The sequence below is a fragment of the Coregonus lavaretus genome (genome assembly GCF_964263955.1).
Source record: "Coregonus lavaretus genome assembly, chromosome: 13".
Classification (NCBI taxonomy): domain Eukaryota; kingdom Metazoa; phylum Chordata; class Actinopteri; order Salmoniformes; family Salmonidae; genus Coregonus; species Coregonus lavaretus.
This window is the reverse complement of record NC_140000.1, coordinates 40996570-41023335: the sequence shown is the minus strand read 5'-3', so window position 1 is coordinate 41023335 and position 26766 is coordinate 40996570. Positions and strand designations below refer to the sequence as shown.

At 44.6% G+C, this 26766-nt stretch overlaps 2 protein-coding genes across 2 annotated transcripts in view; one reads left to right on the top strand and one right to left on the bottom strand.

Annotated features, from left to right (window-relative positions):
* The window catches only part of LOC311139822 (metallophosphoesterase domain-containing protein 1-like), a gene marked incomplete at its 3' end in the record, with an annotated part of 221082 nt that overhangs the window by 147049 nt on the left and 47267 nt on the right, over positions 1-26766 (bottom strand). The gene's annotated exons all lie outside the window — the stretch shown is intronic.
* LOC311139404 (mitochondrial 10-formyltetrahydrofolate dehydrogenase-like) lies at positions 200-26449 on the top strand. The gene is made up of 23 exons (XM_084174276.1): positions 200-399; positions 2182-2326; positions 5474-5708; positions 12100-12265; positions 12441-12542; positions 13096-13185; positions 13344-13478; positions 13741-13866; positions 14032-14123; positions 14318-14465; positions 14829-14948; positions 15069-15196; positions 15403-15553; positions 15901-15971; positions 16150-16255; positions 16551-16638; positions 16817-16910; positions 17001-17100; positions 17223-17321; positions 20231-20396; positions 25062-25167; positions 25284-25483; positions 25755-26449. Exons 1-23 carry the CDS (start codon positions 352-354, stop codon positions 25808-25810), a joined length of 2772 nt encoding a protein of 923 aa, XP_084030402.1. The 5' UTR covers positions 200-351; the 3' UTR covers positions 25811-26449.

Below are 26766 nucleotides of genomic sequence, written 5' to 3'. Positions count from 1 at the left end.
TTGATGAAAGGACATAGTAGCACGCACAATTCATGTCGAAAAACAATTCTTACTATAACGCCAGGAAAAAAGTAATGGTTTACCCTTGGTAACAGACAAAACTGTGAAAGACTTGCTGTCAAACACACCGAAATGTGAAATACAGGCGTGCCTCATTGAAGGAAGATTCGTGAGCGCGCACGTAGACGGTAGCTCGGGCACACGCCGGTTGTCGGGTCAAGCTGGCTGTGGCTAGCTCGGACCACTGTCACTGCGAGGCAGGTGTGTGTGTCAACAGGAGCTCGCACACGTCCCCAGCCCACGTTGGACTAATTCTGTTATATTTTATTTGTGAAAATTAATACAGCCATCATGTTGTGGACAGCGAACCGAATCATTAGGAAATTATCTACCAGCTCTGTAAGTAACATTGTTGATGTTGCATCCGTTATACCCTCTGTCTCCCCCCAGCCCTCCCTCTGTCACTATGGAGAGTCCTGATTGCTTGCCAGCTGATTCACACGATGTTGTCATTGTTGTTCTAATGGATGAATATCTATCAGGTTAGAACTGAGTCATCTTCATATGTTACAATCAATGAATGACTCGGTCTCAGATCTGTGAATGTCTGGGTGTGCACAGTGCACACTCACAGTAGCCTACAGTCTAATCAAAATATGATGCATCCTTGACAGTTCTCTTGTTTGATATCTGATATGCAGCATTATTAAAGTTATTACTATAAAGGCGAATTGATATTATGTACTATGTATTTGTATTCTAACAACCATACAAAGAAAGGCATGTCTTTACCAATTGCCACGTTATGCACGCTGCCTCCATCGCTGCACGAATTACTTCCACTGTACAGTTCGCGGGGAGTTGCATCAGCTGAACGAGAGACCACAGAGCTGAGCAGAGCCGCTGAGCAGAGCGGCTGAGCAACACACTATCCAGAAATCCACATACCCGCAACGAACTGTCTATAATTCGACAGACATGGAAATTACTGTCAGGATATTAGCAAGGAAAAGGGACTGATACTATATGGTTTTGTACTTGTACTTGTTGTGTGAACAACACCGGCGCCTATCAAACTGCTACTGTAGTTGGTTACAATGTAACTGCAGAAATGTATTTCTTATCATAGGCGTTTTAGCCGGCTGATAGATAGTCACTCAGTGCTGGAAAATTATAGTCTACCATGCCTGTCTGGATGTAAGCTTTCACAGGAGTTGTTTACATTAGGCTATAACAATTGTATAACACATTGTCATAACATGTATTATGTTATTATTACATTGTCTTAAAATGTATTACGTTGTTAGTGTTTACTTTATTCATAGTCTATTTCGGCATAAGAAACTTGAAAGTTTCCATTTTCACATGAACTTCCAGACAGACGCTGATTGGAGTAGCTGCATCTTAACATACTTGAGCATTCATTCTAGTTGGAGGAGGGGTTTGTGCTCTCTGTAGCCAATAGCATTTCAGACCACTCTCTCTCCCAGAGAACCAAGATTGATTGCCCTTTGGGTCAGTCTGGCTGCCAGAAACTCCCAAAGAAAACTTGGCAATGGAGAGGGAAAGAGTAGTGGAGAGGGAAAGAGTAGCGTAAATGCTTTTCAAAATGTCTCTGTATATTCAACACGAGGGATGTCTCCCGAGTGGCGCAGTGGTCTAAGGCACTGCATCGCAGTGCTAGCTGTGCCACTAGAGATCCTGGTTCGAATCCAGGCTCTGTCGTAGCCGGCCGCGACCGGGAGACCCATGGGGCGGCGCGCAATTGGTCCAGGGTAGGGGAGGGAATGGCCGGCAGGGATGTAGCTCAGTTGGTAGAGCATGGCGTTTGCAACGCCAGGGTTGTGGGTTCGATTCCTACAGGGGGTATGAAAAATAATAATGTATGCACTAAACTGTAAGTCGCTCTGGATAAGAGCGTCTGCTAAATGACGTAAATGGATGTTAGAAGTGAAACTGAATATTGGTCATGGACATTGGTATGGTCCAAATGACATCTCTAGAAAGTTCCTCTCCATCAGTATTTGGTCATATTGGTTCAAAGCCTGAGGGGTATGGGGAAAATATATGTGTTTTGATCTTAAAGGCCACCAGAACATTATAAGCTATTCTCGTTATGTGTCAGAAAGAGTTTTTACCACTCTAACTCACATGCTCTTTCTTCTCTCCTGTCTCCTCCAGAATTATTACCAAAATAAGCTGAGACTGGCTCTGATTGGCCAGAGCCTGTTTGGACAGGAAGTGTACACCAACCTACGGAAGCAGGGCCATAAGGTGGTGGGCGTGTTCACTGTGCCAGATAAGGATGGCAAGGCAGACCCTCTGGGTAAGTATTGACACACTGGTGATGACTGGAGGGGGAGTCACTCTCTCTCTCTTCTCCATTCTTTCCTTCTCTTCCTTGGTCCCTCTTCCCCTCTTACTTTCCCTCTTCCTCATGCCCTCTTTTTTTTGGGGGGGGGACACACAAGTTATCATGACTCAGTGAATGAATATTGCAGCAAAGCATTTAGGGAAGTGTATGCTTACATCCTCACCAGAGCATGGCCACCTCTTCACATTGTTACCATCTGCATGGCCTCAGTCATGATCCAGTACGTCCTCTCCCAGACTCCCACGGTCTAACTGAGTTAGTGGAGTTTGTGTAAATGATTACTCCCAGTCACTTTTCTAAATGAGATGTAATGGCTTCAGTGGTGTCCCTGATGATCTGAGGCGGAAGCCCCTTTAGCCCTGGGTCTCTCTGGGTCAGGAGAGGACTGTCCCTGTCAGCGAGGGAGGTAGATCCGTGTTGACTCTGTACGGCTCCTGCACAAAGACAGGCCTTCATGCCCAGCGTTAGCCCCGGGACTGTGGGCCTATTGTTTTAGTAGGGAGAGGCCCTGAGTCGACCCAGAGGAGCAGCAGTGAGGTGAAAAGTCTGCCGCCATCTGTTGATATGATGCAAATTATTTTACCCAGCATGCATCAGCTGGGACGGCAAGGGTCCATTTTCTGTGCTTGTCCCCCTCTCTCTTTCTTTATTCTATCTCTGCTTTGCTCTATCCTCTCTCTATAGAGAGAATAACTGACTAGATGGGACAATATCCTTAGCTTAACGCCACTGCGTCCTCACTAGGCAAACAAACACACACAGGGGAGATACACACCCTTACCAACCCGTTAGTCCCTATTACCCTGATTTAGCCTAACTTCAGTCCAGCCTGACTCTGCAGCAGAAGAGGCTGGTGAGAGGAGCTATAGGAGGACGGGCTCATTGTAATGGCTGGAATGGAACGGTATCAAACACAGCAAATCACGTTTGACGCCATTCCATTTATTCCATTTCAACCATTGCGATCATCCTATAGTTCCTCTCACCAGCCTCCTCTGCTCTGCAGTGAGGTTATTTAGTCCTTGGCACAGGATGGAGAGGTTTGTGTCGTTTGGCCAGGGAAACAGATCTCTGTGTTATTAAGATTTTTTGCCATCCCTGTAAAAATAACATTCCCGTTTGAGTTCCCGTTGAGTTGATCTGGCAGAGGACCTCTGGTCCAGAGACATGTCAGGGCCTGAATTGCTGGACACAGGTACTGTAAAGGAAACCTTGTTGCACAATATAGTCAAACATTTGAGTAAAACATTGTTTCACATTTGATTTCCCTGTTATTAGCCTGAAGTAAAGCAGATGGTTTGATTTTGGGTGTTTTTTGCCAACTGTTTAAATGTTTACTTGACAATGTAATGATTATGTAATGTTCCGTCTATAGACCCATTTCCCGCGTCATGAAAAGCTGCACGCGCAGTTCGTCATCAGAAACCTCTTTGTTTACCTAGCAGTGGATACGATCACGTGCAACTTCAGCTCGTGCAAGTTAACAAACACGTAATCAGATGGTTATCATCTACAAAATCGCAGATATAATGATTACCTAGAAAGCTAGCAAGTCAAGGTAAAACATCACAAATAGAGTTAGATAAAGCCAGAAGAAGAATATACTTGTTGAACATAGCTATAGCCACCAGTCTTGCGTGTTTTCATGGTGATCACTATGAAAAATGTATGCACTCACTAACTGTATGTCGCTCTGGATAAGAGCGTCTGCTAAATGACTAAAATGTAAATCACTCACTGACTGTTAAGTTTGTCAAGGTCCCGACATCAGCTTTAGCTATCCTGCTACAGAGCTTTTTGATGTTGGGATGCCTGCGCATCACTCGAACGTAACGTTGAATGGTAAACAGAAAATGGCTCTATTAGCCTAGCCGTCTGTGAGTCAAACAGTCTCTAACACTTCACTTATTGCCATGGCATAAAGCACAGCCTTCTTATAAAGCATGGCAACTTCTATTAGGCTACTACCATGCTTAGCACCCAGATTAGCACAGCTAGCTGGATGAGGCCAACAACTCCATGTGGCCTTTACCACGCACATACACACACCCTGAGATGGGCCTTGTGCCCCCAGGCCAGCCCCCTGTCCTGTCCCACCCCTCCCATCAGCTTGGGTGTGTAATTTAATTTGTGTGGAGCAGGTGGGTCCAAAGTGTGGTTTCATGTGACCCTAACCCTAGTAGGGTAGTAGAGCAGGCTGTGTCCTGGAACTGGTTGGAACTGGAGAAGACCGGAACCCCCACGCACACCAGGGTTGGGGTCAATTCGTAATTTAATTCAGTTCAAATAGTGAATTTGAATTGAATTTGAATTGGCCACACACCACAGGAAGCAGAACTCGATTTGAATTTGAATTGAATTCAAAGCGATTCAAAGCAGTTCAACTGAGACGTGAAACATGAAAGTCTCATTCATATGAGAAGTATTTTATGAAAAGGATATGCTACTTATTAATGCAAAGAATTCACATACCATTTCAAATATTAGTTTGATTATAACTCAAAGATGTCAAACAGTATTTTTAATTGTCATGAGATGTTAGATTGTCCCTTCCATACTGCAGAGTTTGATCTAATGGGAATTATGAATTATTATAGACAACCCACAACATGATCTTATAATATTTCCAGACCACTGTAATTATTTAAAATAGTTTTAGGAGAATGAAATGTTTCAACCTTATGCTTCAATGTACTGGTAACCAACCATACATTTTATCAAAATAAACATTACTATGGTGATGTGTAGAATAAATAATCCATTTGAAATTCAATTCAAATTCTGCTTCATGTGGAGTGTGGCCAATTCAAATTCAAGAATTTAATTGGAATTAAAGAGCAATTCGCAACTCAATTCAGAATTGACCCCAACCCAGACGCACACCCAGCTCACACAGATAACGGTCACACAGATAAACTGAGATACACACTCACATACACTGTACAAAAGGGAAAACTAGTCTAAACTAACAGAGAGAAAAGATAGAAATGTTCTGTCTATCTTTCCTATCTTCCTGAATATCTTTATGATTACCTATGAATTTACTAGACAGAGATATAATTCAATATGTTCCTGCCCCCCTCACCTCTCTCCCCCCAGCGGTAGTGGCGGAGAAGGACGGGACGCCAGTCTTTAAGTTCCCGCGGTGGCGTGTCAAAGGGAAGCCCATCCTAGAAATAGTGGAGGCCTACAAGGCGGTGGGGGCTGAGCTCAACGTCATGCCCTTCTGCTCCCAGTTCATCCCCATGAATGTGATCGACCACCCAGCCCACGGTTCCATCATCTACCACCCCTCCATCCTGCCCCTGCACCGCGGGGCCTCCGCCATCAACTGGTGAGGGAGGGAGAGGAAAAAGAAAGTGTTAAGATAGTGTGAGGATTAAGGTTTATAGACGTGTGTGTGGTGGGGTGGGGGTGGTATGTGTGTGTGTGTGTTTGTCTGTCTGTCTATGTGTCTGTCTGTGTGTGTGTCACGTGAAGAAACTTGACCATGAGGGTGATAGGTCAAGGGTTAGCCATTTGAGGATTGTGTGGGTGAGCCAGGCCTAAACTGACCACCAGAGAAGACAGACAGAATAACAAGTGTGCTTGACTCTTGAAATAGGCCTATGCAGGATCACTGTTGTAGACACTATGACCCTATGGAGACGGTCAAGTGCAGAGGCACATGTGGTCATTTCAGCTGTTGTCAATACGTAACCGTGACCAGTGTAATTTCCTGAACAACCTTGTCTTTAGTGTGTGCCTTGCCCTTATAGTTAAACACCTGCTGGAGAGCTGAGTAGGAGTGAGTGTGGTGCTATCTAACTGGTCTGGTTTGGGGTTGACCTGTTTGTAATGTGTTTGGCTGAGTACAGTTTGCCCTATCTTTTTCCTACCCTTACCTACAGTGGGGAAAAAAAGTATTTAGTCAGCCACCAATTGTGCAAGTTCTCCCACTTAAAAAGATGAGAGAGGCCTGTAATTTTCATCATAGGTACACATCAACTATGACAGACAAATTGAGGAAAAGAAATCCAGAAAATCACATTGTAGGATTTTTTATGAATTTATTTGCAAATTATGGTGGAAAATAAGTATTTGGTCACCTACAAACAAGCAAGATTTCTGGCTCTCACAGACCTGTAACTTCTTCTTTAAGAGGCTCCTCTGTCCTCCACTCGTTACCTGTATTAATGGCACCTGTTTGAACTTGTTATCAGTATAAAAGACACCTGTCCACAACCTCAAACAGTCACACTCCAAACTCCACTATGGCCAAGACCAAAGAGCAGTCAAAGGACACCAGAAACAAAATTGTAGACCTGCACCAGGCTGGGAAGACTGAATCTGCAATAGGTAAGCAGCTTGGTTTGAAGAAATCAACTGTGGGAGCAATTATTAGGAAATGGAAGACATACAAGACCACTGATAATCTCCCTCGATCTGGGGCTCCACGCAAGATCTCACCACGTGGGGTCAAAATGATCACAAGAACGGTGAGCAAAAATCCCAGAACCACACAGGGGGACCTAGTGAATGACCTGCAGAGAGCTGGGACCAAAGTAACAAAGCCTACCATCAGTAACACACTACGCCGCCAGGGACTCAAATCCTGCAGTGCCAGACGTGTCCCCCTGCTTAAGCCAGTACATGTCCAGGCCCGTCTGAAGTTTGCTAGAGTGCATTTGGATGATCCAGAAGAGGATTGGGAGAATGTCATATGGTCAGATGAAACCAAAATAGAACTTTTTGGTAAAAACTCAACTCGTCGTGTTTGGAGGACAAAGAATGCTGAGTTGCATCCAAAGAACACCATACCTACTGTGAAGCATGGGGGTGGAAACATCATGCTTTGGGGCTGTTTTTCTGCAAAGGGACCAGGACGACTGATCCGTGTAAAGGAAAGAATGAATGGGGCCATGTATCTTGAGATTTTGAGTGAAAACCTCCTTCCATCAGCAAGGGCATTGAAGATGAAACGTGGCTGGGTCTTTCAGCATGACAATGATCCCAAACACACCGCCCGGGCAACGAAGGAGTGGCTTCGTAAGAAGCATTTCAAGGTCCTGGAGTGGCCTAGCCAGTCTCCAGATCTCAACCCCATAGAAAATCTTTGGAGGGAGTTGAAAGTCCGTGTTGTCCAGCGACAGCCCCAAAACATCACTGTTCTAGAGGAGATCTGCATGGAGGAATGGGCCAAAATACATGTACATTTTTTTTACATTTTAGTCGACGCTCTTATCCAGAGCGACTTACAGTTAGTGAATACATATTTTTTTATATACTGGCCCCCCATGGGAATCAAACCCACAACCCTGGCGTTGCAAACGCCATGCTCTACCAACTGAGCTACATCCCTGCCGGCCATTCCCTCCCCTACCCTGGACGACGCTGGGCCAATTGTGCGCCGCCCATGAGTCTCCCGGTCGCGGCCGGCTGCGACAGAGCCTGGATTCGAACCAGGATCTCTAGTGGCACAGTTAGCACTGCGATGCAGTGCCTTAGACCACTGCACCACTCAGGAGTGTATACCAGCAACAGTGTGTGAAAACCTTGTGAAGACTTACAGAAAACGTTTGACCTGTGTCATTGCCAACAAAGGGTATATAACAAAGTATTGAGAAACTTTTGTTATTGACCAAATACTTATTTTCCACCATAATTTGCAAATAAATTCATTAAAAATCCTACAATGTGATTTTCTGGATTTTTTTTTCTCAATTTGTCTGTCATAGTTGACGAGTACCTATGATGAAAATTACAGGCCTCTCTCATCTTTTTAAGTGGGAGAACTTGCACAATTGGTGGCTGACTAAATACTTTTTTCCCCCACTGTATTCTCGGTTCCTGTTATCTGTGTTGGGGGTGTGTGTGCGCGTGTCCGTGTACGTCTCTGTGTGTGAACAGCTATGTGGATTTAGCCTATATTGGACACTGATCTGTGTTTGACTTGGCTCTTTAACCCAGGGGCGCAACTTTCATTGGGGACGGGGGGACGAGGGACGACGACATGTCCCCCACATTCTGAAATTGCATTTTTGTCCCCCCCCCACAGTTTTATCATTGGAATGTGATACAAAACAAGGCAGCGGTGTGCTTTAGGACCATGTGGACGCCTCCGAGTGGTCGGGTAGGCTGTTTGGAGTGTATATCTGACTGGATAAAAAAAAAAATATATATATATACAGTACCAGTCAAAAGTTTGGACACACCTACTCATTCAAGGGTTTTTCTTTATGTTTACTATTTTCTACATTTACATTTTACATTTTAGTCATTTAGCAGACGCTCTTATCCAGAGCGACTTACAGTTAGTGAATACATTTTTTTTTATACTGGCCCCCCGTGGGAATCGAACCCACAACCCTGGCGTTGCAAACGCCATGCTCTATCAACTGAGCTACATCCCTGCCGGCCATTCCCTCCCCTACCCTGGACAACGCTGGGCCAATTGTGCGCCGCCCATGAGTCTCCCGGTCGCGGCCGGCTGCGACAGAGCCTGGATTCGAACCAGGATCTCTAGTGGCACAGTTAGTACTGCGATGCAGTGCCTTAGACCACTGTAGAATAATATTGAAGACATCAAAACTATGAAATAACACATATGGAATCATGTAGTAACCAAAAAAGTGTTAAACAAATCAAAATATATTTTAGATTTTAGATTCTTCAAAGTAGCCACCCTTTACCTTGATGGCAGCTTTGCACACTCTTGGCATTCTCTCAACCAGCTTAATGACGAATGCTTTTCCAACAGTCTTGAAGGAGTTCCCACATATGCTGAGCACTTGTTGGCTGCTTTTCCTTCACTCTGCGGTCCAACTCATCCCAAACCATCTCAATTGGGTTGAGGTCGGGTGATTGTGGAGGCCAGGTCAACTGATGCAGCACTCCATCACTCTTTCCACTGGTCCAATGTCCATTGCTCGTGTTTCTTGGCCCAAGCAAGTCTCTTCTTCTTATTGTTGTCCTTTAGTAGTGGTTTCTTTGCAGCAATTCGACCATGAAGGCCTGATTCACGCAGTCCCCTCTGAACAGTTGATGTGGAGATGTGTCTGTTACTTTTATTTGGACTGCAATCTGAGGTGCAGTTAACTCTAATGAACTTATCCTCTGCAGCAGAGGTAACTCTGGGTCTTCCTTTCCTCTGGCGGTCCTCATGAGAGCCAATTTCATCATAGCGCTTGATGGTTTTTGTAACTGCACTTGAAGAAACTTTAAAAGTTCTTGAAATGTTCCGGGTTGACTGACCTTCATGTCTTAAAGTAATGATGGACTGTCGTTTCTCTTTGCTTATTTGAGCTGTTCTTGCCATAATATGGACTTGGTCTTTTACCAAATAGGGCTATCTTCTGTATACCTCCCCTACCTTGTCACAACACAACTGATTGGCTCAAACACATTAAGAAGGAAAGAAATTCCACAAATTAACTTTTAAGAAGGCACACCTCTTAATTGAAATGCATTCCAGGTGACTACCTCATGAAGCTGGTTGAGAGAATGCCAAGAGTGTGCAAAGCTGTCATCAAGGGAAAGGGTGGCTACTTTGAAGAATCTTAAATATAAAATATATTTTGATTTGTTTAACACTTTTTTGGGTTACTACATACAGTGGGGGAAAAAGTATTTAGTCAGCCACCAATTGTGCAAGTTCTCCCACTTAAAAAGATGAGAGAGGCCTGTAATTTTCATCATAGGTACACGTCAACTATGACAGACAAATTGAGAAAAAAATTCCAGAAAATCACATTGTAGGATTTTTTATGAATTTATTTGCAAATTATGGTGGAAAATAAGTATTTGGTCACCTACAAACAAGCAAGATTTCTGGCTCTCACAGACCTGTAACTTCTTCTTTAAGAGGCTCCTCTGTCCTCCACTCGTTACCTGTATTAATGGCACCTGTTTGAACTTGTTATCAGTATAAAAGACACCTGTCCACAACCTCAAACAGTCACACTCCAAACTCCACTATGGCCAAGACCAAAGAGCTGTCAAAGGACACCAGAAACAAAATTGTAGACCTGCACCAGGCTGGGAAGACTGAATCTGCAATAGGTAAGCAGCTTGGTTTGAAGAAATCAACTGTGGGAGCAATTATTAGGAAATGGAAGACATACAAGACCACTGATAATCTCCCTCGATCTGGGGCTCCACACAAGATCTCACCCCGTGGGGTCAAAATGATCACAAGAACGGTGAGCAAAAATCCCAGAACCACACGGGGGGACCTAGTGAATGACCTGCAGAGAGCTGGGACCAAAGTAACAAAGCCTACCATCAGTAACACACTACGCCGCCAGGGACTCAAATCCTGCAGTGACAGACGTGTCCCCCTGCTTAAGCCAGTACATGTCCAGGCCCGTCTGAAGTTTGCTAGAGTGCATTTGGATGATCCAGAAGAGGATTGGGAGAATGTCATATGGTCAGATGAAACCAAAATAGAACTTTTTGGTAAAAACTCAACTCGTCGTGTTTGAAGGACAAAGAATGCTGAGTTGCATCCAAAGAACACCATACCTACTGTGAAGCATGGGGGTGGAAACATCATGCTTTGGGGCTGTTTTTCTGCAAAGGGACCAGGACGACTGATCCGTGTAAAGGAAAGAATGAATGGGGCCATGTATCGTGAGATTTTGAGTGAAAACCTCCTTCCATCAGCAAGGGCATTGAAGATGAAACGTGGCTGGGTCTTTCAGCATGACAATGATCCCAAACACACCGCCCGGGCAACGAAGGAGTGGCTTCGTAAGAAGCATTTCAAGGTCCTGGAGTGGCCTAGCCAGTCTCCAGATCTCAACCCCATAGAAAATCTTTGGAGGGAGTTGAAAGTCCGTGTTGCCCAGCGACAGCCCCAAAACATCACTGCTCTAGAGGAGATCTGCATGGAGGAATGGGCCAAAATACCAGCAACAGTGTGTGAAAACCTTGGATTTTTTTTCCTCATTTTGTCTGTCATAGTTGACGTGTACCTATGATGAAAATTACAGGCCTCTCTCATCTTTTTAAGTGGGAGAACTTGCACAATTGGTGGCTGACTAAATACTTTTTTCCCCCACTGTAATTCCATATGTGTTATTTCATAGATTGATGTCTTCACTATTATTCTACAATGTAGAAAATAGTAAAAATAAAGAAAAACCCTTGAATGAGTAGGTGTGTCCAAACTTTTGACTAGTACTGTATGTCCCCGCCACTTCTAAAACCAAAGTTGCGCCCCTGCTTTAACCTATTTGTGAATGGGCTCTATGGAAAAGGTTGGCTTTCTCTCAGTCTGTGCTACAGCTGTAGGATCTTAATTTGATCACTCTTCTGTTGCTGAGAATTTACCTGCGCCGCAGGAAATGCAGATGAGCTTCACGATTGACATAAATTCACTGAAAACCTGCATACACACACGGTTATATTAACATTATTGCACTTTTCATGTTGCCTACTTTCTCCAGCTAATAGCCTAACCACCGATCAAGCAACATTATGAACTAAACGTTAAAATCCTATTGCTGCTGGATTATTTTGCTGACAATACTGGTCAAATTAAGATCAGACGTCTGTATAAATGCAATTTGTCACAGATTTGTTCCTGGTTTTATGCATGACCTGATTCCGTGAGAGGCCTGCTCCATATGGTTCCGTTTATGACCCTGTTTCTGTGTACGTCCCTGTTTCTATGTATGACCGTGGTTCTATGCATGACGTTGGTTCTGTGTCTGACCTGGTTCTGTGTCCTGTGTCCTCCTCAGGACTCTGATCCAGGGGGATAAGAAGGCTGGGTTCTCCATCTTCTGGGCTGACGATGGTCTGGACACGGGTCCCATCCTGCTCCAGAGAGAGTGTCTTGTGGAACCCAACGACACAGTGGACACCCTCTACAATCGCTTCCTCTTTCCAGAGGGCATCAAGGCCATGGTAACCATAGCAACGCACCATCATCTCCCTCTGTCCATCCTCGGATCACAGTCAGGATAAAACATACCACAGTCCCATGTGAATGGTGTAACGGTTGATGTGTACTACATTTAACACTGCTGTAACACGTAACACACTGACATTGCTTGGGGGTTGGTGTATTCCTTTTGTGCAGGTGGAGTCAGTGCAGCTGATCGCTGATGGGAAGGCCCCACGTATCCCCCAGACAGAGGAGGGGGCCAGCTACGAGGGTATCCAGAAGAAGTCCAACTCCAAGGTGAGATAGTGAATGTGGTGTGAAGCATCAACAACGAGAGACACAGCGTCACCTGGTTAAGGCTGTTTGTAGAGAATGGTGGAAAGTAAGTCAAATATCATGTTAGGAAATAACCATTCAAATAATTTCCTGTCTTTCTTTTCCTCTCACTTTTTTGCCCAAACTATTATGTTTTCTTCTGAAAACTGTTTAGGACAGTTTGATGTTGCTCTATTTGTAGCCATTTAATTCCACAATATGTCCATTCATTACTCAGTTTGGAAAAGTCCTGTTTAGCGAGAGTGTGATGTACTAGGGCCAGTAATGAAATGAGGGGTTGTCTAAGGAGGGGGGTAGGGCTGGTTTGAGGGGGTGGGGAGTGTTAACTTACTAGATCCTATAGCACTGGCCAACATTCTTAAGGCGAGGAGGGAGTGGGGAGTGGGGGGTTATTTTTAAGGTCCCTCTTCCTAGTGTTGCATAATAAGCTGCCAACTGTTTGGTCCCCACCTGGTTCCTAGAAACGAATTAAAGAAGCGTCTGAAAAGGAATATTTTCTTCGTCTCTCCTCCAGGTCAACCTAGCCCAGCCGGCAGAGGCTATCCACAACTGGATCCGCGGCCACGACAAAGTCCCCGGGGCGTGGACGGTCATTGATGGTCAGGTGCGTTCCCAAAAACGCACACACACATTACATTTACAGTGTGTGTATGAACTGTACGTAGTGTCTAATGTTCTGTTTCTGTATTACTGTGTGTGTGTGTGTCTGTCTCATTGGCAGTGTGTCAATTGAACCCGTGTCCTCTCTCTGTCTCTCCTTAGACTGTGACTCTGTACGGGTCGTCCATGCTGGGGGAGTCGGTGCCAGCCGGTCAGCCCCTGGAGTTAGAGGGGGCGTCCCAGCCTGGTGTCGTCACCAAGAACGGCCTGGTTCTGTACGGGTCAGATAGCAAAGCGGTGAGTCACAGGAAATGAGATCAATGGGAAATGAATAGGGAAATGTACAGGCAAGTGTCTAGTGGGAACCCTGTTGGCTTTATTGCCTGTGATGTAACAGAGCACTATAAAGTATCTATCAACCTCCGATGGCTTCTAAAGTTCATTTTGAGAATAGTTTCTCCAGTTTAGTTATTAAGACATAGCTCGGGCTTAACCCTAACTCTTTGTTGCCTCGCCTCCTTCCTCTCCTCACCCTCGTCCTCCTCTGGTTCCTCCACAGCTGATGGTGAAGAACCTGCAGTTTGAGGATGGGAAGATGATCTCTGCTGCTAAGTACTTCTCTTCAGGAGACACCGCCAGCGTGGAGCTGACTGATGATGAGAAGAAGATGGCAGAGGAGATACGAGTATGTTTCTCATTGTATCTCTGAAGGCTTCCACATAGCCATGTGTGATAGTTTGACACTACTAGAACATGAATCTGTTACTTAGTATACCACCATGTTGTAAATGCATGATTCAGATAGAAGCTGTTCAATTAGCGCCACTGATTCAGTGTGTTGTCACTCCAGGACATCTGGAAAGGCATTCTGAGCAACGTTGCTGCCATTGAGGAAACCACAGACTTCTTCAAGTCAGGAGCTGCTTCTATGGACGTGGTCAGGTGAGTGTATGCTTTCACTGGCATTGACCTGGTTTAACCCTGCAGTTTTTTGTTATATTTTTTATTAACAGTGATTTTGATCATCATGGTGAGTTTTGTGAACCTAGTTGACCCCATTGTACCTGAGTGACTTAATCTCCTATGACCTGACATAACTTCACTATGACCCTGATATAACCCCATCCTATCCTCAGGCTGGTGGAGGAGATCAATCAGAAGTGTGCAGGGTTGCAGCTGCAGAATGAGGATGTGTACATGGCCACCACCTTCCAGGACTTCATCCAGATGTTTGTGAGAAGGCTGAGGGGGGAGGACCAGGAGGAGGAGATGGTCATCGACTATGTGAGTCAGACACACAACTGTCATACAGTAGCCTGGTCCCAGATCTGTTTGTGCTGTCTTGCCAACTCCTATGGTCATTTGTGCAACAATGATCATAGGAGTTGGCAAGACACCACAATTAATGACCAAAGGAGTTGGCAAGACAGTACAAACTGATCTGGGACCAGGCTGGTCATACAGAGCACAGATGGTGTTACTATTGATGGTGATGATAATGAGAAACATACTGTTTACCACTCACTTTCCACTTGTATTTTCAAGTGTTTAAATGACACATGTTATAAGATGATTATAAAACACAGTTGGATCTGTAATTTGTCTTTGACGTGTAATGTTATGCCACTGTCATGGTTTTGTTCCCAGGCAATGAAAGACGTTAACAACATGACGGTGAAGATGCCTTGGCAGTGTTTCATCAATGGCAAGTTTGAGGACGCAGAGAACGGCAAGACCGCCGATACTATCAACCCTGCCGATGGCTCTGTGAGTTGTAATGCTATACATACAGATAGACACACACATATCCTACTATTACTCATCTATCATACTTAGATATACACTCTCACATACACACTGACTTATGTCATTAAATGTTTTCCCTAGGTGATCTGTAAGGTAGCCTACGCGTCAGTGGGAGATGTGGACCGGGCGGTAGCAGCAGCCAAAGAGGCCTTTGAGGTTGGCCCCTGGGGCAGGATGAACCCTAGAGATCGTGGCACCCTGCTGTACAAGTGAGCACCAAGCTTACAGCACCTCCTAGAGGCCTGGTGGAGATCTGCCTCGACTCATTATGGAGTATAGTTACTATCAGGGAACTTGTTTATATAGTGCAGATTTATATCCATTTATACAACAATAGTATATTTTGAGGACAACGACTGCCAGCGGAACCTTGAACCTACCTCCATCTCTTTTGCTGACCTCCCCTCCCTACCAGGCTGGCTGACCTTATGGAGGAGCACCAGGAGGAGTTGGCCACCATAGAGTCCATAGATTCTGGAGCTGTCTACACCCTGGCACTGAAGACCCACGTAGGCATGTCCATCCAGACCTTCCGCTACTTCGCCGGCTGGTGTGACAAGATCCAGGTACAGTTTCACCTGCATGGACCATATAAATATAAAGATGTTTGGAGCAGTTTGTATGATGAAACTGGCTCCACCTCTTTTTATAATAATAATATGCCATTTAGCAGACGCTTTTATCCAAAGCGACTTACAGTCATGCGTGCATAATTTTTTTTTGTGTATGGGTGGTCCCGGGGATCGAACCCACTACCTTGGCGTTACAAGCGCCGTTACAAGCACCGTGCTCTACCAGCTGAGCTACAGAGGATCACACTTCCCTGTTGCCATATACTGACCTACTAGTGAGTAGATCTTTTCAGTAATCTAGTAGTCTAAGGATATCTTCTATTACATCCTGTCTGCTACAGGGCAAGACGATACCCATCAACCAGGCCAGGCCCAATCGCAATCTGACCTTTACCAAGAAGGAACCTCTGGGGTAAGGGGTCAGAGTTCACATGTGATACAACTCTACTAGGAAATATCAATATGGATTTAGATATGAACATGATTCATGAGTAGTGGTTTTAGTATGAGTATTGGTTGTAGTAACCACTGCATTTGGCTGACCTGTGGCACCTGCTCATGGTGAGTGTTGTGTGTTTCCTGGGTGCCAGTGTGTGTGCCATCGTCATTCCCTGGAACTACCCACTCATGATGCTGGCATGGAAGAGTGCCGCTTGCCTTGCTGCTGGAAACACACTGGTCCTGAAACCTGCACAGGTGAGAACACGCACCTGCATACGTTACAACAGATTCAGTCATAGATTTTATACCAGCAGTTGAACAACTTATGTAACATGGCAGTCACACACGACATTACCTGTCACACACAACTCTACCTAACGTAACCTTTCTCTGTAGGCCTACGTGTTAAAATAGCCTCTCTAGCACTGCACATTGCTGAACCACATATGTGAATATCAGTTTTTCCTTTGACTCACTTGTCTCTTGAAGAGTTTCCTGTGTCCACAGCAAGGAACGTGTTTCACTCTCACTCTCTGCTCTCGTCCAAAAGGTTACTCCTCTGTCAGCCCTGAAGTTTGCTGAGCTGACTGTGAAGGCTGGAATTCCCAAGGGAGTCATCAACATCGTACCTGGCTCAGGTAACAGGACACAAGGGAGCAAGGGCTTGTGGGAAGGGAGAGGTCCTCCAGGAGATCTCTCACTCCATCTCCCCCTCTCTACCACCCTCTCTCCCCCATCTCTACTTCCCTTTCTCCCCCTGGCGCCCTCTCACCCCTTTCTCTCTCTCCACCTCCCTCTCCCCCATCTCTCTAATAGGTGGGATGGTGGGACAGCGCATGTCTGACCACCCAGACATCCGTAAACTGGGCTTCACAGGCTCCACTCCTATCGGCAAACAGATCATGAAAAGGTACAGTAGGGGGCTGGGACCCCACTTATTCCTGATTGGCTGATTTTGGGCTACTTCCTGCTCATGCTCACGTGTCATTTCCTGTTGCAGCTGTGCGCTGAGTAACCTGAAGAAGGTTTCTCTGGAGCTGGGAGGGAAGTCTCCACTCATCATTTTCAGCGACTGTGACATGGACAAGGCTGTGCGCATGGTGAGAGAGGGAGAGAAAGAAGGAAAAGAGGAGAGAGACTTCATACCTGTGTCTTTTAACTTATTCACTGACCTGCTTTTATTTACTTCATCTTCCCTTCCCCTCCATCTCTCTTTCTGCAGGGTATGAGTTCTGTGTTCTTCAACAAAGGAGAGAACTGCATCGCTGCTGGACGCCTGTTCGTGGAGGAGGCCATACATGATGAGTACATCAGGAGAGTGGTGAGTGTCTTCAACCCTCCCACAACAGTGCAAAACACACAATACACTTTACCTCTTCCTCTTCAAATCAAATCAAATGTATTGGTCACATACACATGGTTAGCAGATGTTATTGCGAGTGTAGCGAAATGCTTGTGCTTCTAGTTCCGACAGTGCAGCAATATCTAGCAAGTAATATCTAACAGTTCCACAACAAAAACCTAATACACACAAATCTAAGTAAAGGAATGGAATAAGAATATATAAAAATATGGATGAGAAATGTCATTATCAGAGTGGCATAGGCTAAGATGCAATAGATAGTATAGAATACAGTATATGCAGTTGAAGTCGGAAGTTTACATACACCTTAGCCAAATACATTTAAACTCAGTTTTTCACAATTCCTGACATTTAATCCTAGTAAAAATTCCCTGTCTTAGGTCAGTTAGGATCACCACTTTATTTTAAGAATGTGAAATGTCAGAATAATAGTAGAGATAATGATTTATTTAAGCTTTTATTTCTTTTATCACATTCCTAGTGGGTCAGAAGTTTACATACACTCAATTAGTATTTGGTAGCATTGCCTTTAAATTGTTTAACTTGGGTCAAACGTTTCGGGTAGCCTTCCACAAGCTTCCCACAATAAGTTGGGTGAATTTTGGCCCATTCTTCCTGACAGAGCTGGTGTAACTGAGTCAGGTTTGTAGGCCTCCTTGCTCTGCCCACACATTTTCTATAGGATTGAGGTCAGGGCTTTGTGATGGCCACTCCAATACCTTGACTTTGTTGTCCTTAAGCCATTTTGCCACAACTTTGGAAGTATGCTTGGGGTCATTGTCCATTTGGAAGACCCATTTGCGACCAAGCTTTAACTTCCTGACTGATGTCTTGAGATGTTGCTTCAATATATCCACATAATTTTCCTTCCTCATGATGCCATCTATTTTGTGAAGTGCACCAGTCCCTCTTGCAGCAAAGCACCCCCACAGCATGATGCTGCCACCCCCATGCTTCACGGTTGGGATGGAGTTCTTCGGCTTGCAAGCGTCACCACTTTTCCTCCAAACATAACAATGGTGATTATGGCCAAACAGTTCTATTTTTGTTTAATCAGACCAGAGGACATTTCTCCAAAAAGTACGATCTTTGTCCCCATGTGCAGTTGCAAACCATAGTCTGGCTTTTTTATGACGGTTTTGGAGCAGTGGCTTCTTCCTTGCTGAGCGGCCTTTCAGGTTATGTCGATATAGGACTCGTTTTACTGTGGATATAGATACTTTTGTACCTGTTTCCTCCAGCATCTTCACAAGGTCCTTTGCTGTTGTTCTGGGATTGATTTGCACAATTCGCACCAAAGTATGTTCATCTCTAGGAGACAGAACGCGTCTCCTTCCTGAGCGGTATGACGGCTGCGTGGTCCCATGGTGTTTATACTTGCGTACTATTGTTTGTACAGATGAATGTGGTACCTTCAGGCGTTTGGAAATTGCTCCCAAGGATGAACAAGACTTGTGGAGGTCTACAATTTTTTTTCTGAGGTCTTGGCTGATTTCTTTTGATTTTCCCATGATGTCAAGCAAAGAGGCACTGAGTTTGAAGGTAGGCCTTGAAATACATCCACAGGTACACCTCCAATTGACTCAAATTATGTCAATTAGCCTATCAGAAGCTTCTAAAGCCATGACATCATTTTCTGGAATGTTCCAAGCTGTTTAAAGGCACAGTCAACTTAGTGTATGTAAACTTCTGACCCACTGGAATTGTGATACAGTGAATTATAAGTGAAACAATTGTTGGAAAAATTACTTGTGTCATGCACAAAGTAGATGTCCTAACCGACTTGCCAAAACTATAGTTTGTTAACAAGAAATGTGTGGAGTGGTTGAAAAACAAGTTTTAATGACTCCAACCTAAGTGTATGTAAACGTCCGACTTCAACTGTACATATGAGATATGCAAGATATGTAAACATTATTAAGATAGTATAGAATACAGTATATACATATGAGATGGGTACTGCAAGATATGTAAACATTATTAAAGTGGCATTATGAAAGTGACTAGTGTTCCATTTATTCAAGTGGCCAGTGATTTTCAAGTCTGTATGTAGGCAGAAGCCTCTCTGTGCTAGTGATGGCTGTTTAACAGTCTGATGGCCTTGAGATAGAATATGTTTTTCAGTCTCTCGGTCCCAGCTTTGACGCACCTGTACTGACCTCGCCTTCTGGATGATAACGGGGTGAACAGGCAGTGGCTCAGGTGGTAGTTGTCCTTGATTATCTTTTTGGCCTTCCTGTGACATCGGGTGCTGTAGGTGTCCTGGAGGGCAGGTAGTTTGCCCCCGGTGATGTGTTGTGCAGACCGCACCACCCTCTGGAGAGCCCTGCGGTTGTGGGTGGTGCAGTTGCCATACCAGGCGGTGATACAGCCCGACAGGATGCTCTCAATTGTGCATCTGTAAAAGTTTGTGAGGGTTTTAGGTGACAGGCCTACATCAGTGATATGTACGGTGAGGAACCTAAAACTTTCCACCTTCTCCACTGCTGTCCCGTCGATGTGGATAGGGGGGGTACTCCCTCTGCTGTTTCCTGAAGTCCACGATCATCTCCTTTGTTTAGTTGACATTGAGTGAGAGGTTATTTTCCTGGCACCACACTCCGACAGCCCTCACCTCCTCCCTGTAGGCTGTCTCATCGTTGTTGGTAATCAAGGCTACTACTGTTGTGTTGTCTGCAAACTTGATGATTGAGTTGGAGGCGTGCATTGCGACGCAGTCATGGGTGAACAGGGAGTTCCTCCATTTCCTCCACCACACAACAGCTGAGTCTCTGTGTGGCATAGCTCAAGGGTCTCTCAAGATCATTTTCCTCATAGCTTTTGCATTCCTCCTCTTCCTCCGTCTCCCCTGCTCTTCCTCCCATCAGGTGGAGGAGATAAAGAAGATGAAGGTGGGTGATCCTCTGGACCGCTCCACGGACCACGGGCCCCAGAACCACAAGGCCCACATGGACAAGCTGGTGGAGTACTGTGAAGTGGGACTGAAGGAGGGCGCCACGCTGGTGTACGGGGGCAAACAAGTGGACAGGCCAGGTAAACACTTTTGAAGCAGTGTGTTTCCAACACTATAGGCCCCTCTAGTATCACAGTATGCACTCATACCAAAGTAGCTATAGTAGAATAACCTTTGTTCAAATCAAATCAAATTGTTTTAGTCACATACACAGTATTTAGCAGATGTTATTGCGGGTGCAGCGAAATGCTTGTTTTCCTAGCTCCAACAGTGCAGTATTATCTAACAATACACACAAATCTAAAAGTAAAAGAATGGAATTAAGAAATATAGAAATATTAGAACGAGCATTGTCAGAGTCCGGAGGATAAATATACACTACCGGTGAAAAGTTTTAGAACACCTACTCATTCAAGAGTTTTTCTTTATTTTTACTATTTTCTACATTGTAGAATAATAGTGAAGACATCAAAACTATGAAATAACACATATGGAATCATGTAGTAACCCAAAAAGTGTTAAACAAATAGGCACCCTTTGCACACTCTTGGCATTCTCTCAACCAGCTTCATGAGGTAGTCACCTGGAATGAATTTTAATTACATTTTAATTTTACATTTTAGTCATTTAGCAGACACTCTTATCCAGAGCGACTTACAGTTAGCTCTACCAACTGAGCTACAGGTGTGCCTTCTTAAAAGTTAATTTGTGGAATTTCTTTCCTTCTTAATGCTTTTGAGCCAATCAGTTGTGTTGTGACAAGGTAGGGGGGGTATACAGAAGATAGCCCTATTTGGTAAAAGACCTAGTCCATATTATGGCAAGAACAGCTCAAATAAGCAAAGAGAAACGAAAGTCCATCATTACTTTAAGACATGAAGGTTAGTCAATACGGAAAATGTCAAGAACTTTGAAAGTTTCTTCAAGTGCAGTCGCAAAAACCATCAAGCGCTATGATGAAACTAGCTCTCATGAGGACCGCCACAGGAATGGAAGACCCACCCAGAGTTACCTCTGCTGCAGAGGATAAGTTCATTAGAGTTAACTGCACCTCAGATTGCAGCCCAAATAAATGCTTCAAAGAGTTCAAGTAACAGACACATCTCAACATCAACTGTTCAGAGGAGACTGTGTGAATCAGGCCTTCATGGTCGAATTGCTGCAAATAAGCCACTACTAAAGGACACCAATAATAAGAAGAGACTTGATTGGGCCAAGAAACACGAGCAATGGACATTAGACTGGTGGAAATGTGTCCTTTGGTCTGGAGTCCAAATTGGAAATGTTTGGTTTCAACCGCCGTGTCTTTGTGAGACGCGGTGTGGGTGAACGGATGATCTCTGCATGTGTATTTCCCACCGTAAAGCATGGAGGAGGAGGTGTTATGGTGTGGGGGTGCTTTGTTGGTGACACTGTCTGTGATTAATTTAGAATTCAAGGCACACTTAACCAGCATGGCTACCACAGCATTCTGCAGCGATACGCCCTCCCATCTGGTTTGGGCTTAGTGGGACTATCATTTGTTTTTCAACAGGACAATGACCCAACACACCTCCAGGCTGTGTAAGGGCTATTTTACCAAGAAGGAGAGTGATGGAGTGCTGCATCAGATGACCTGGCCTCCACAATCCCCCGACCTCAACCCAATTGAGATGGTTTGGGATGAGTCGGACCGCAGAGTGAAGGAAAAGCAGCCAACAAGTGCTCAGCATATGTGTGAACTCCTTCAAGACTGTTAGAAAAGCATTCCAGGTGAAGCTGGTTGAGAGAATGTCAAGAGTATGCAAAGCTGTCATCAAGGCAAAGGGTGGCTATTTGAAGAATCTCAAATATAAAATATATTTTGATTTGTTTAACACTTTTTTGGTTACTACATGATTCCATATGTGTTATTTCATAGTTCTGATGTCTTCACTATTATCCTACAATGTAGAAAATAGTAAAAATAAAGAAAAACCCTTGAATGAGTAGGTGTGTCCAAACTTTTGACTGGTACTGTATATATACACTGCTCAAAAAAATAAAGGGAACACTTAAACAACACAATGTAACTCCAAGTCAATCACACTTCTGTGAAATCAAACTGTCCACTTAGGAAGCAACACTGATTGACAATAAATTTCACATGCTGTTGTGCAAATGGAATAGACAACAGGTGGAAATTATAGGCAATTAGCAAGACACCCCCAATAAAGAAGTGGTTCTGCAGGTGGTGACCACAGACCACTTCTCAGTTCCAATGCTTCCTGGCTGATGTTTTGGTCACTTTTGAATGCTGTCGGTGCTTTCACTCTAGTGGTAGCATGAGACGGAGTCTACAACCCACACAAGTGGCTCAGGTAGTGCAGCTCATCCAGGATGGCACATCAATGCGAGCTGTGGCAAGAAGGTTTGCTGTGTCTGTCAGCGTAGTGTCCAGAGCATGGAGGCGCTACCAGGAGACAGGCCAGTACATCAGGAGATGTGGAGGAGGCCGTAGGAGGGCAACAACCCAGCAGCAGGACCGCTACCTCCGCCTTTGTGCAAGGAGGAGCAGGAGGAGCACTGCCAGAGCCCTGCAAAATGACCTCCAGCAGGCCACAAATGTGCATGTGTCTGCTCAAACGGTCAGAAACAGACTCCATGAGGGTGGTATGAGGGCCCGACGTCCACAGGTGGGGGTTGTACTTACAGCCCAACAACGTGCAGGACGTTTGGCATTTGCCAGAGAACACCAAGATTGGCAAATTCACCACTGGCGCCCTGTGCTCTTCACAGATGAAAGCAGGTTCACACTGAGCACGTGACAGACGTGACAGAGTCTGGAGACGCCGTGGAGAACGTTCTGCTGCCTGCAACATCCTCCAGCATGACCGGTTTGGCGGTGGGTCAGTCATGGTGTGGGGTGGCATTTCTTTGGGGGGGCCGCACAGCCCTCCATGTGCTCGCCAGAGGTAGCCTGACTGCCATTAGGTACCGAGATGAGATCCTCAGACCCCTTGTGAGACCATATGCTGGTGCGGTTGGCCCTGGGTTCCTCCTAATGCAAGACAATGCTAGACCTCATGTGGCTGGAGTGTGTCAGCAGTTCCTGCAAGAGGAAGGAATTGATGCTATGGACTAGCCCGCCCGTTCCCCAGACCTGAATCCAATTGAGCACATCTTGGACATCATGTCTCGCTCCATCCACCAACGCCACGTTGCACCACAGACTGTCCTGGAGTTGGCGGATGCTTTAGTCCAGATCTGGGAGGAGATCCCTCAGGAGACCATCCGCCACCTCATCAGGAGCATGCCCAGGCGTTGTAGGGAGGTCATACAGGCACGTGGAGGCCACACACACTACTGAGCCTCATTTTGACTTGTTTTAAGGACATTGCATCAAAGTTGGATCAGCCTGTAGTGTGGTTTTCCTCTTTAATTTTGAGGGTGACTCCAAATCCAGACCAAATCCAGAATTTCATTCATTCAGATCTAGGATGTGTTATTTTAGTGTTCCCTTTATTTTTTTGAGCAGTGTATATATACACTACCATTCAAAAGTTTGGGGTCACTTAGAAATGTCCTTGTTTTTTTGTCCATTAAAATAACATCAAATTGATCGGAAATACAGTGTAGACATTGTTAATGTTGTAAATGGCTGTTGTAGCTGGAAACGGCTGATTTGTAATGGAACATCTACATAGGCATGCAGAGGCCCATTATCAGCAACCATTAGTCATGTGTTCCAATGGCACGTTGTGTTTGCTAATCCACGTTTATCATTTTAAAAGGCTGATTGATCATTAGAAAACCCTTTTGCAAATATGTTAGCACAGCTGGAAACTGCTGTGCTGATTAAAGAAGCAATAAAACTCGCCTTCTTGAGACTAGTTGAGTATCTGGAGCATCAGCAATTGTGGTTTCGATTACAGGATCAAAATGGCCAAAAACAAATAACTTTCTTCTGAAACTCGTCAGTCTATTCTTGTTCTGAGAAATGAAGGCTATTCCATGCGAGAAATTGCTAAGAAACTGAAGATCTCGTACAACTCCCTTCACAGAACAGCACAAACTGGCTCTAACGAGAATAGAAAGAGGAGTGGGAGGCCCCGGTGCACAACTGAGCAAGAGGACAAATACATTAGAGTGTCTAGTTTGAGAAACAGACGCCTCACAGGTCCTCAACTGGCAGCTTCATTAAATAGTACCCGCAAACCATCAGTCTCAATGTCAACAGTGAAGAGGCGACTCCGGGATGCTGACCTAGGCAGAGTTGCAAAGTCCAGTGTCTGTGTTCTTTTGCCCATCTTAATCTTTTATTTTTATTGGCCAGTCTGAGATATGGCTTTTTCTTTGCAACAGGACTGATGGTTGCTGATAATGGGCCTCTGTACGCCTATGTAGATATTCCATTAAAAATCAGCCGTTTCCAGCTACAATAGCCATTTACAACATTAACAATGTCTATACTGTATTTCTGATCAATTTGATGTTATTTTAATGGACAAAAAAATTGCTTTTCTTTCGAAAACAAGGACATTTCTAAGTGACCCCAAACTTTTGAACGGTAGTGTATATGTGATGTATAGACATTATGGACAGTATGTGGATACGTAGGATAGAATAGTATATGTACAGCAATAGTTTAATTGTTAGTAACATAAGACTGGCTAGTGAATACTGATTATACAGTACTACACAATTGGAGGCCACTGTAATGCAATGTTTCAGCTAACCACCTTCATCATCATTGCTAACTACACTGTGATGGGGTTTCCCTCCAGGGTTCTTCATGGAGCCCACACTGTTTACAGACGTGGAGGATCACATGTTCATCGCCAAAGAGGAGTCCTTTGGCCCCATCATGGTGGTGTCCAAGTTCAAAGACGGGTACATCTCCTCAGTCGTTAGAGATAGAGCCTTTCCTCATCACAGACCCAAGTAATAGACTTGTTTGTGGTTCCCAACCCTGACCAACGTCCTTTTTCTCCCCATCTGACCTTCAGTGACATAGATGGCGTGCTAAACAGAGCCAACGACACCGAGTTCGGCCTGGCATCCGGCGTGTTCACGCGTGACATCAACAAGGCCATGTACGTGAGCGAGAGGCTGGACGCCGGGACCGTGTTCGTCAACACTTACAACAAGACTGACGTTGCCTCGCCGTTCGGCGGTTTCAAACAGTCCGGCTTCGGCAAAGACCTTGGTGAGTCTGGGTTTAATCATGTAATAATTTAGGCAAGGGGTTTCATGTTGAATACTGTCATATTGGAATGTGGATTATATTGTATACTGATTTTTGTTGGTGGTCTGTCATAAATACATTTCCATTTAATTTTCCATTGTCTAACTTCCTTTTTCTTGAAGCATAGTCCAGAGTTCAAAGAGAATGGGCCTAGGAGCTTTGAATAGCCTTGTGAGCCCAACATGCTTGATTTGAGTTTGACTGATTAACTATGCTTCTGTTCTGTCGGCAGGAGAGGATGCTCTTAACGAATACCTCAGGACCAAAGCAGTGACTGTGGAGTACTGAGGCAGCCTGCCCCTCCTAATAAACTGTTACCACGACTGATCAATCAATCCACCTGATCACGACTCACCAGTCCGTCTCGATCGGGAGTCCAACTTCTGCTTTGCTAACAGCAGGTGTGTGAGAGAGTAGACATTTGATGTGTAGCCTACCCTCTGCCACGACCTCGTCTCAAGGTGCCTACAGTTTTTTGCATTCTGTTCGGGAACTTGCATTATGGACACATCATGGACACAGGCGGTTTTCCCCACAGTTACTAAAGGGAAATCGCACATATCAAACACAGAGGTGGATTTCAGTATTCCGGAACCAGAGCCAAGGTGGATTTGACTGGATCAACCCACCTTTACTTCGAGTTTTCAAGGTTTCGGTTCCTCCACTCATCATGAAAGAACATTTAGCTTTTCAAAAGCTGAGCGCTTCAGGCAATCTCCTCCTGCTCTGTAGATGCTGTGTTTTTAGAATCTTATATCTGACCCCTTTTATTTACAGTCACACATTTTATGCAACATTTCATTTTAGCTCAAGCATGCAAGTTCAGATTTGTATGTCATTTCTGCTCAGCAATGTAAGGTGCCACACTTGTGCTGAAGATATCCACAACTCCCTTAGTTAAATTGGTGTTATTTGTAAATATTTCATAACAAAATAAAAAAACGAAATAATTTGATATATATTTGACGTATTCCTGTCAGTAAAGGAGCACTGTAGGTTACAACGCTAGATAATGCTTTTTTAAAGCACACCAACCTGATTTACATTTTTAAAGGGGCAATCAGCAGTTGAAACAATAACAAAGCGCACTACCTGCCCCTGTTTTGGTAAAAAAACTGAGGGATGGGGCTGGAGAAATGTAACTACTCTCAAATGTATAGATAGAGCTAAGGATGCAAGGACTGACCATCCATGACATCAACATTATAGTTTTAACCATGTTGAGGCTATATAGTTTACTTTGT

Excerpts from the sequence above, each read along its gene's own strand:
- LOC311139404 (XM_084174276.1), top strand. The coding sequence starts at position 352 with ATGTTGTGGACAGCGAACCGAATCATTAGGAAATTATCTACCAGCTCT. Across the intron at positions 14,124-14,317 it reads GCTTCTATGGACGTGGTCAG|GCTGGTGGAGGAGATCAATC; the intron begins GTGAGTGTATGC and ends TCCTATCCTCAG. Across the intron at positions 16,256-16,550 it reads TGGTCCTGAAACCTGCACAG|GTTACTCCTCTGTCAGCCCT; the intron begins GTGAGAACACGC and ends CTCGTCCAAAAG.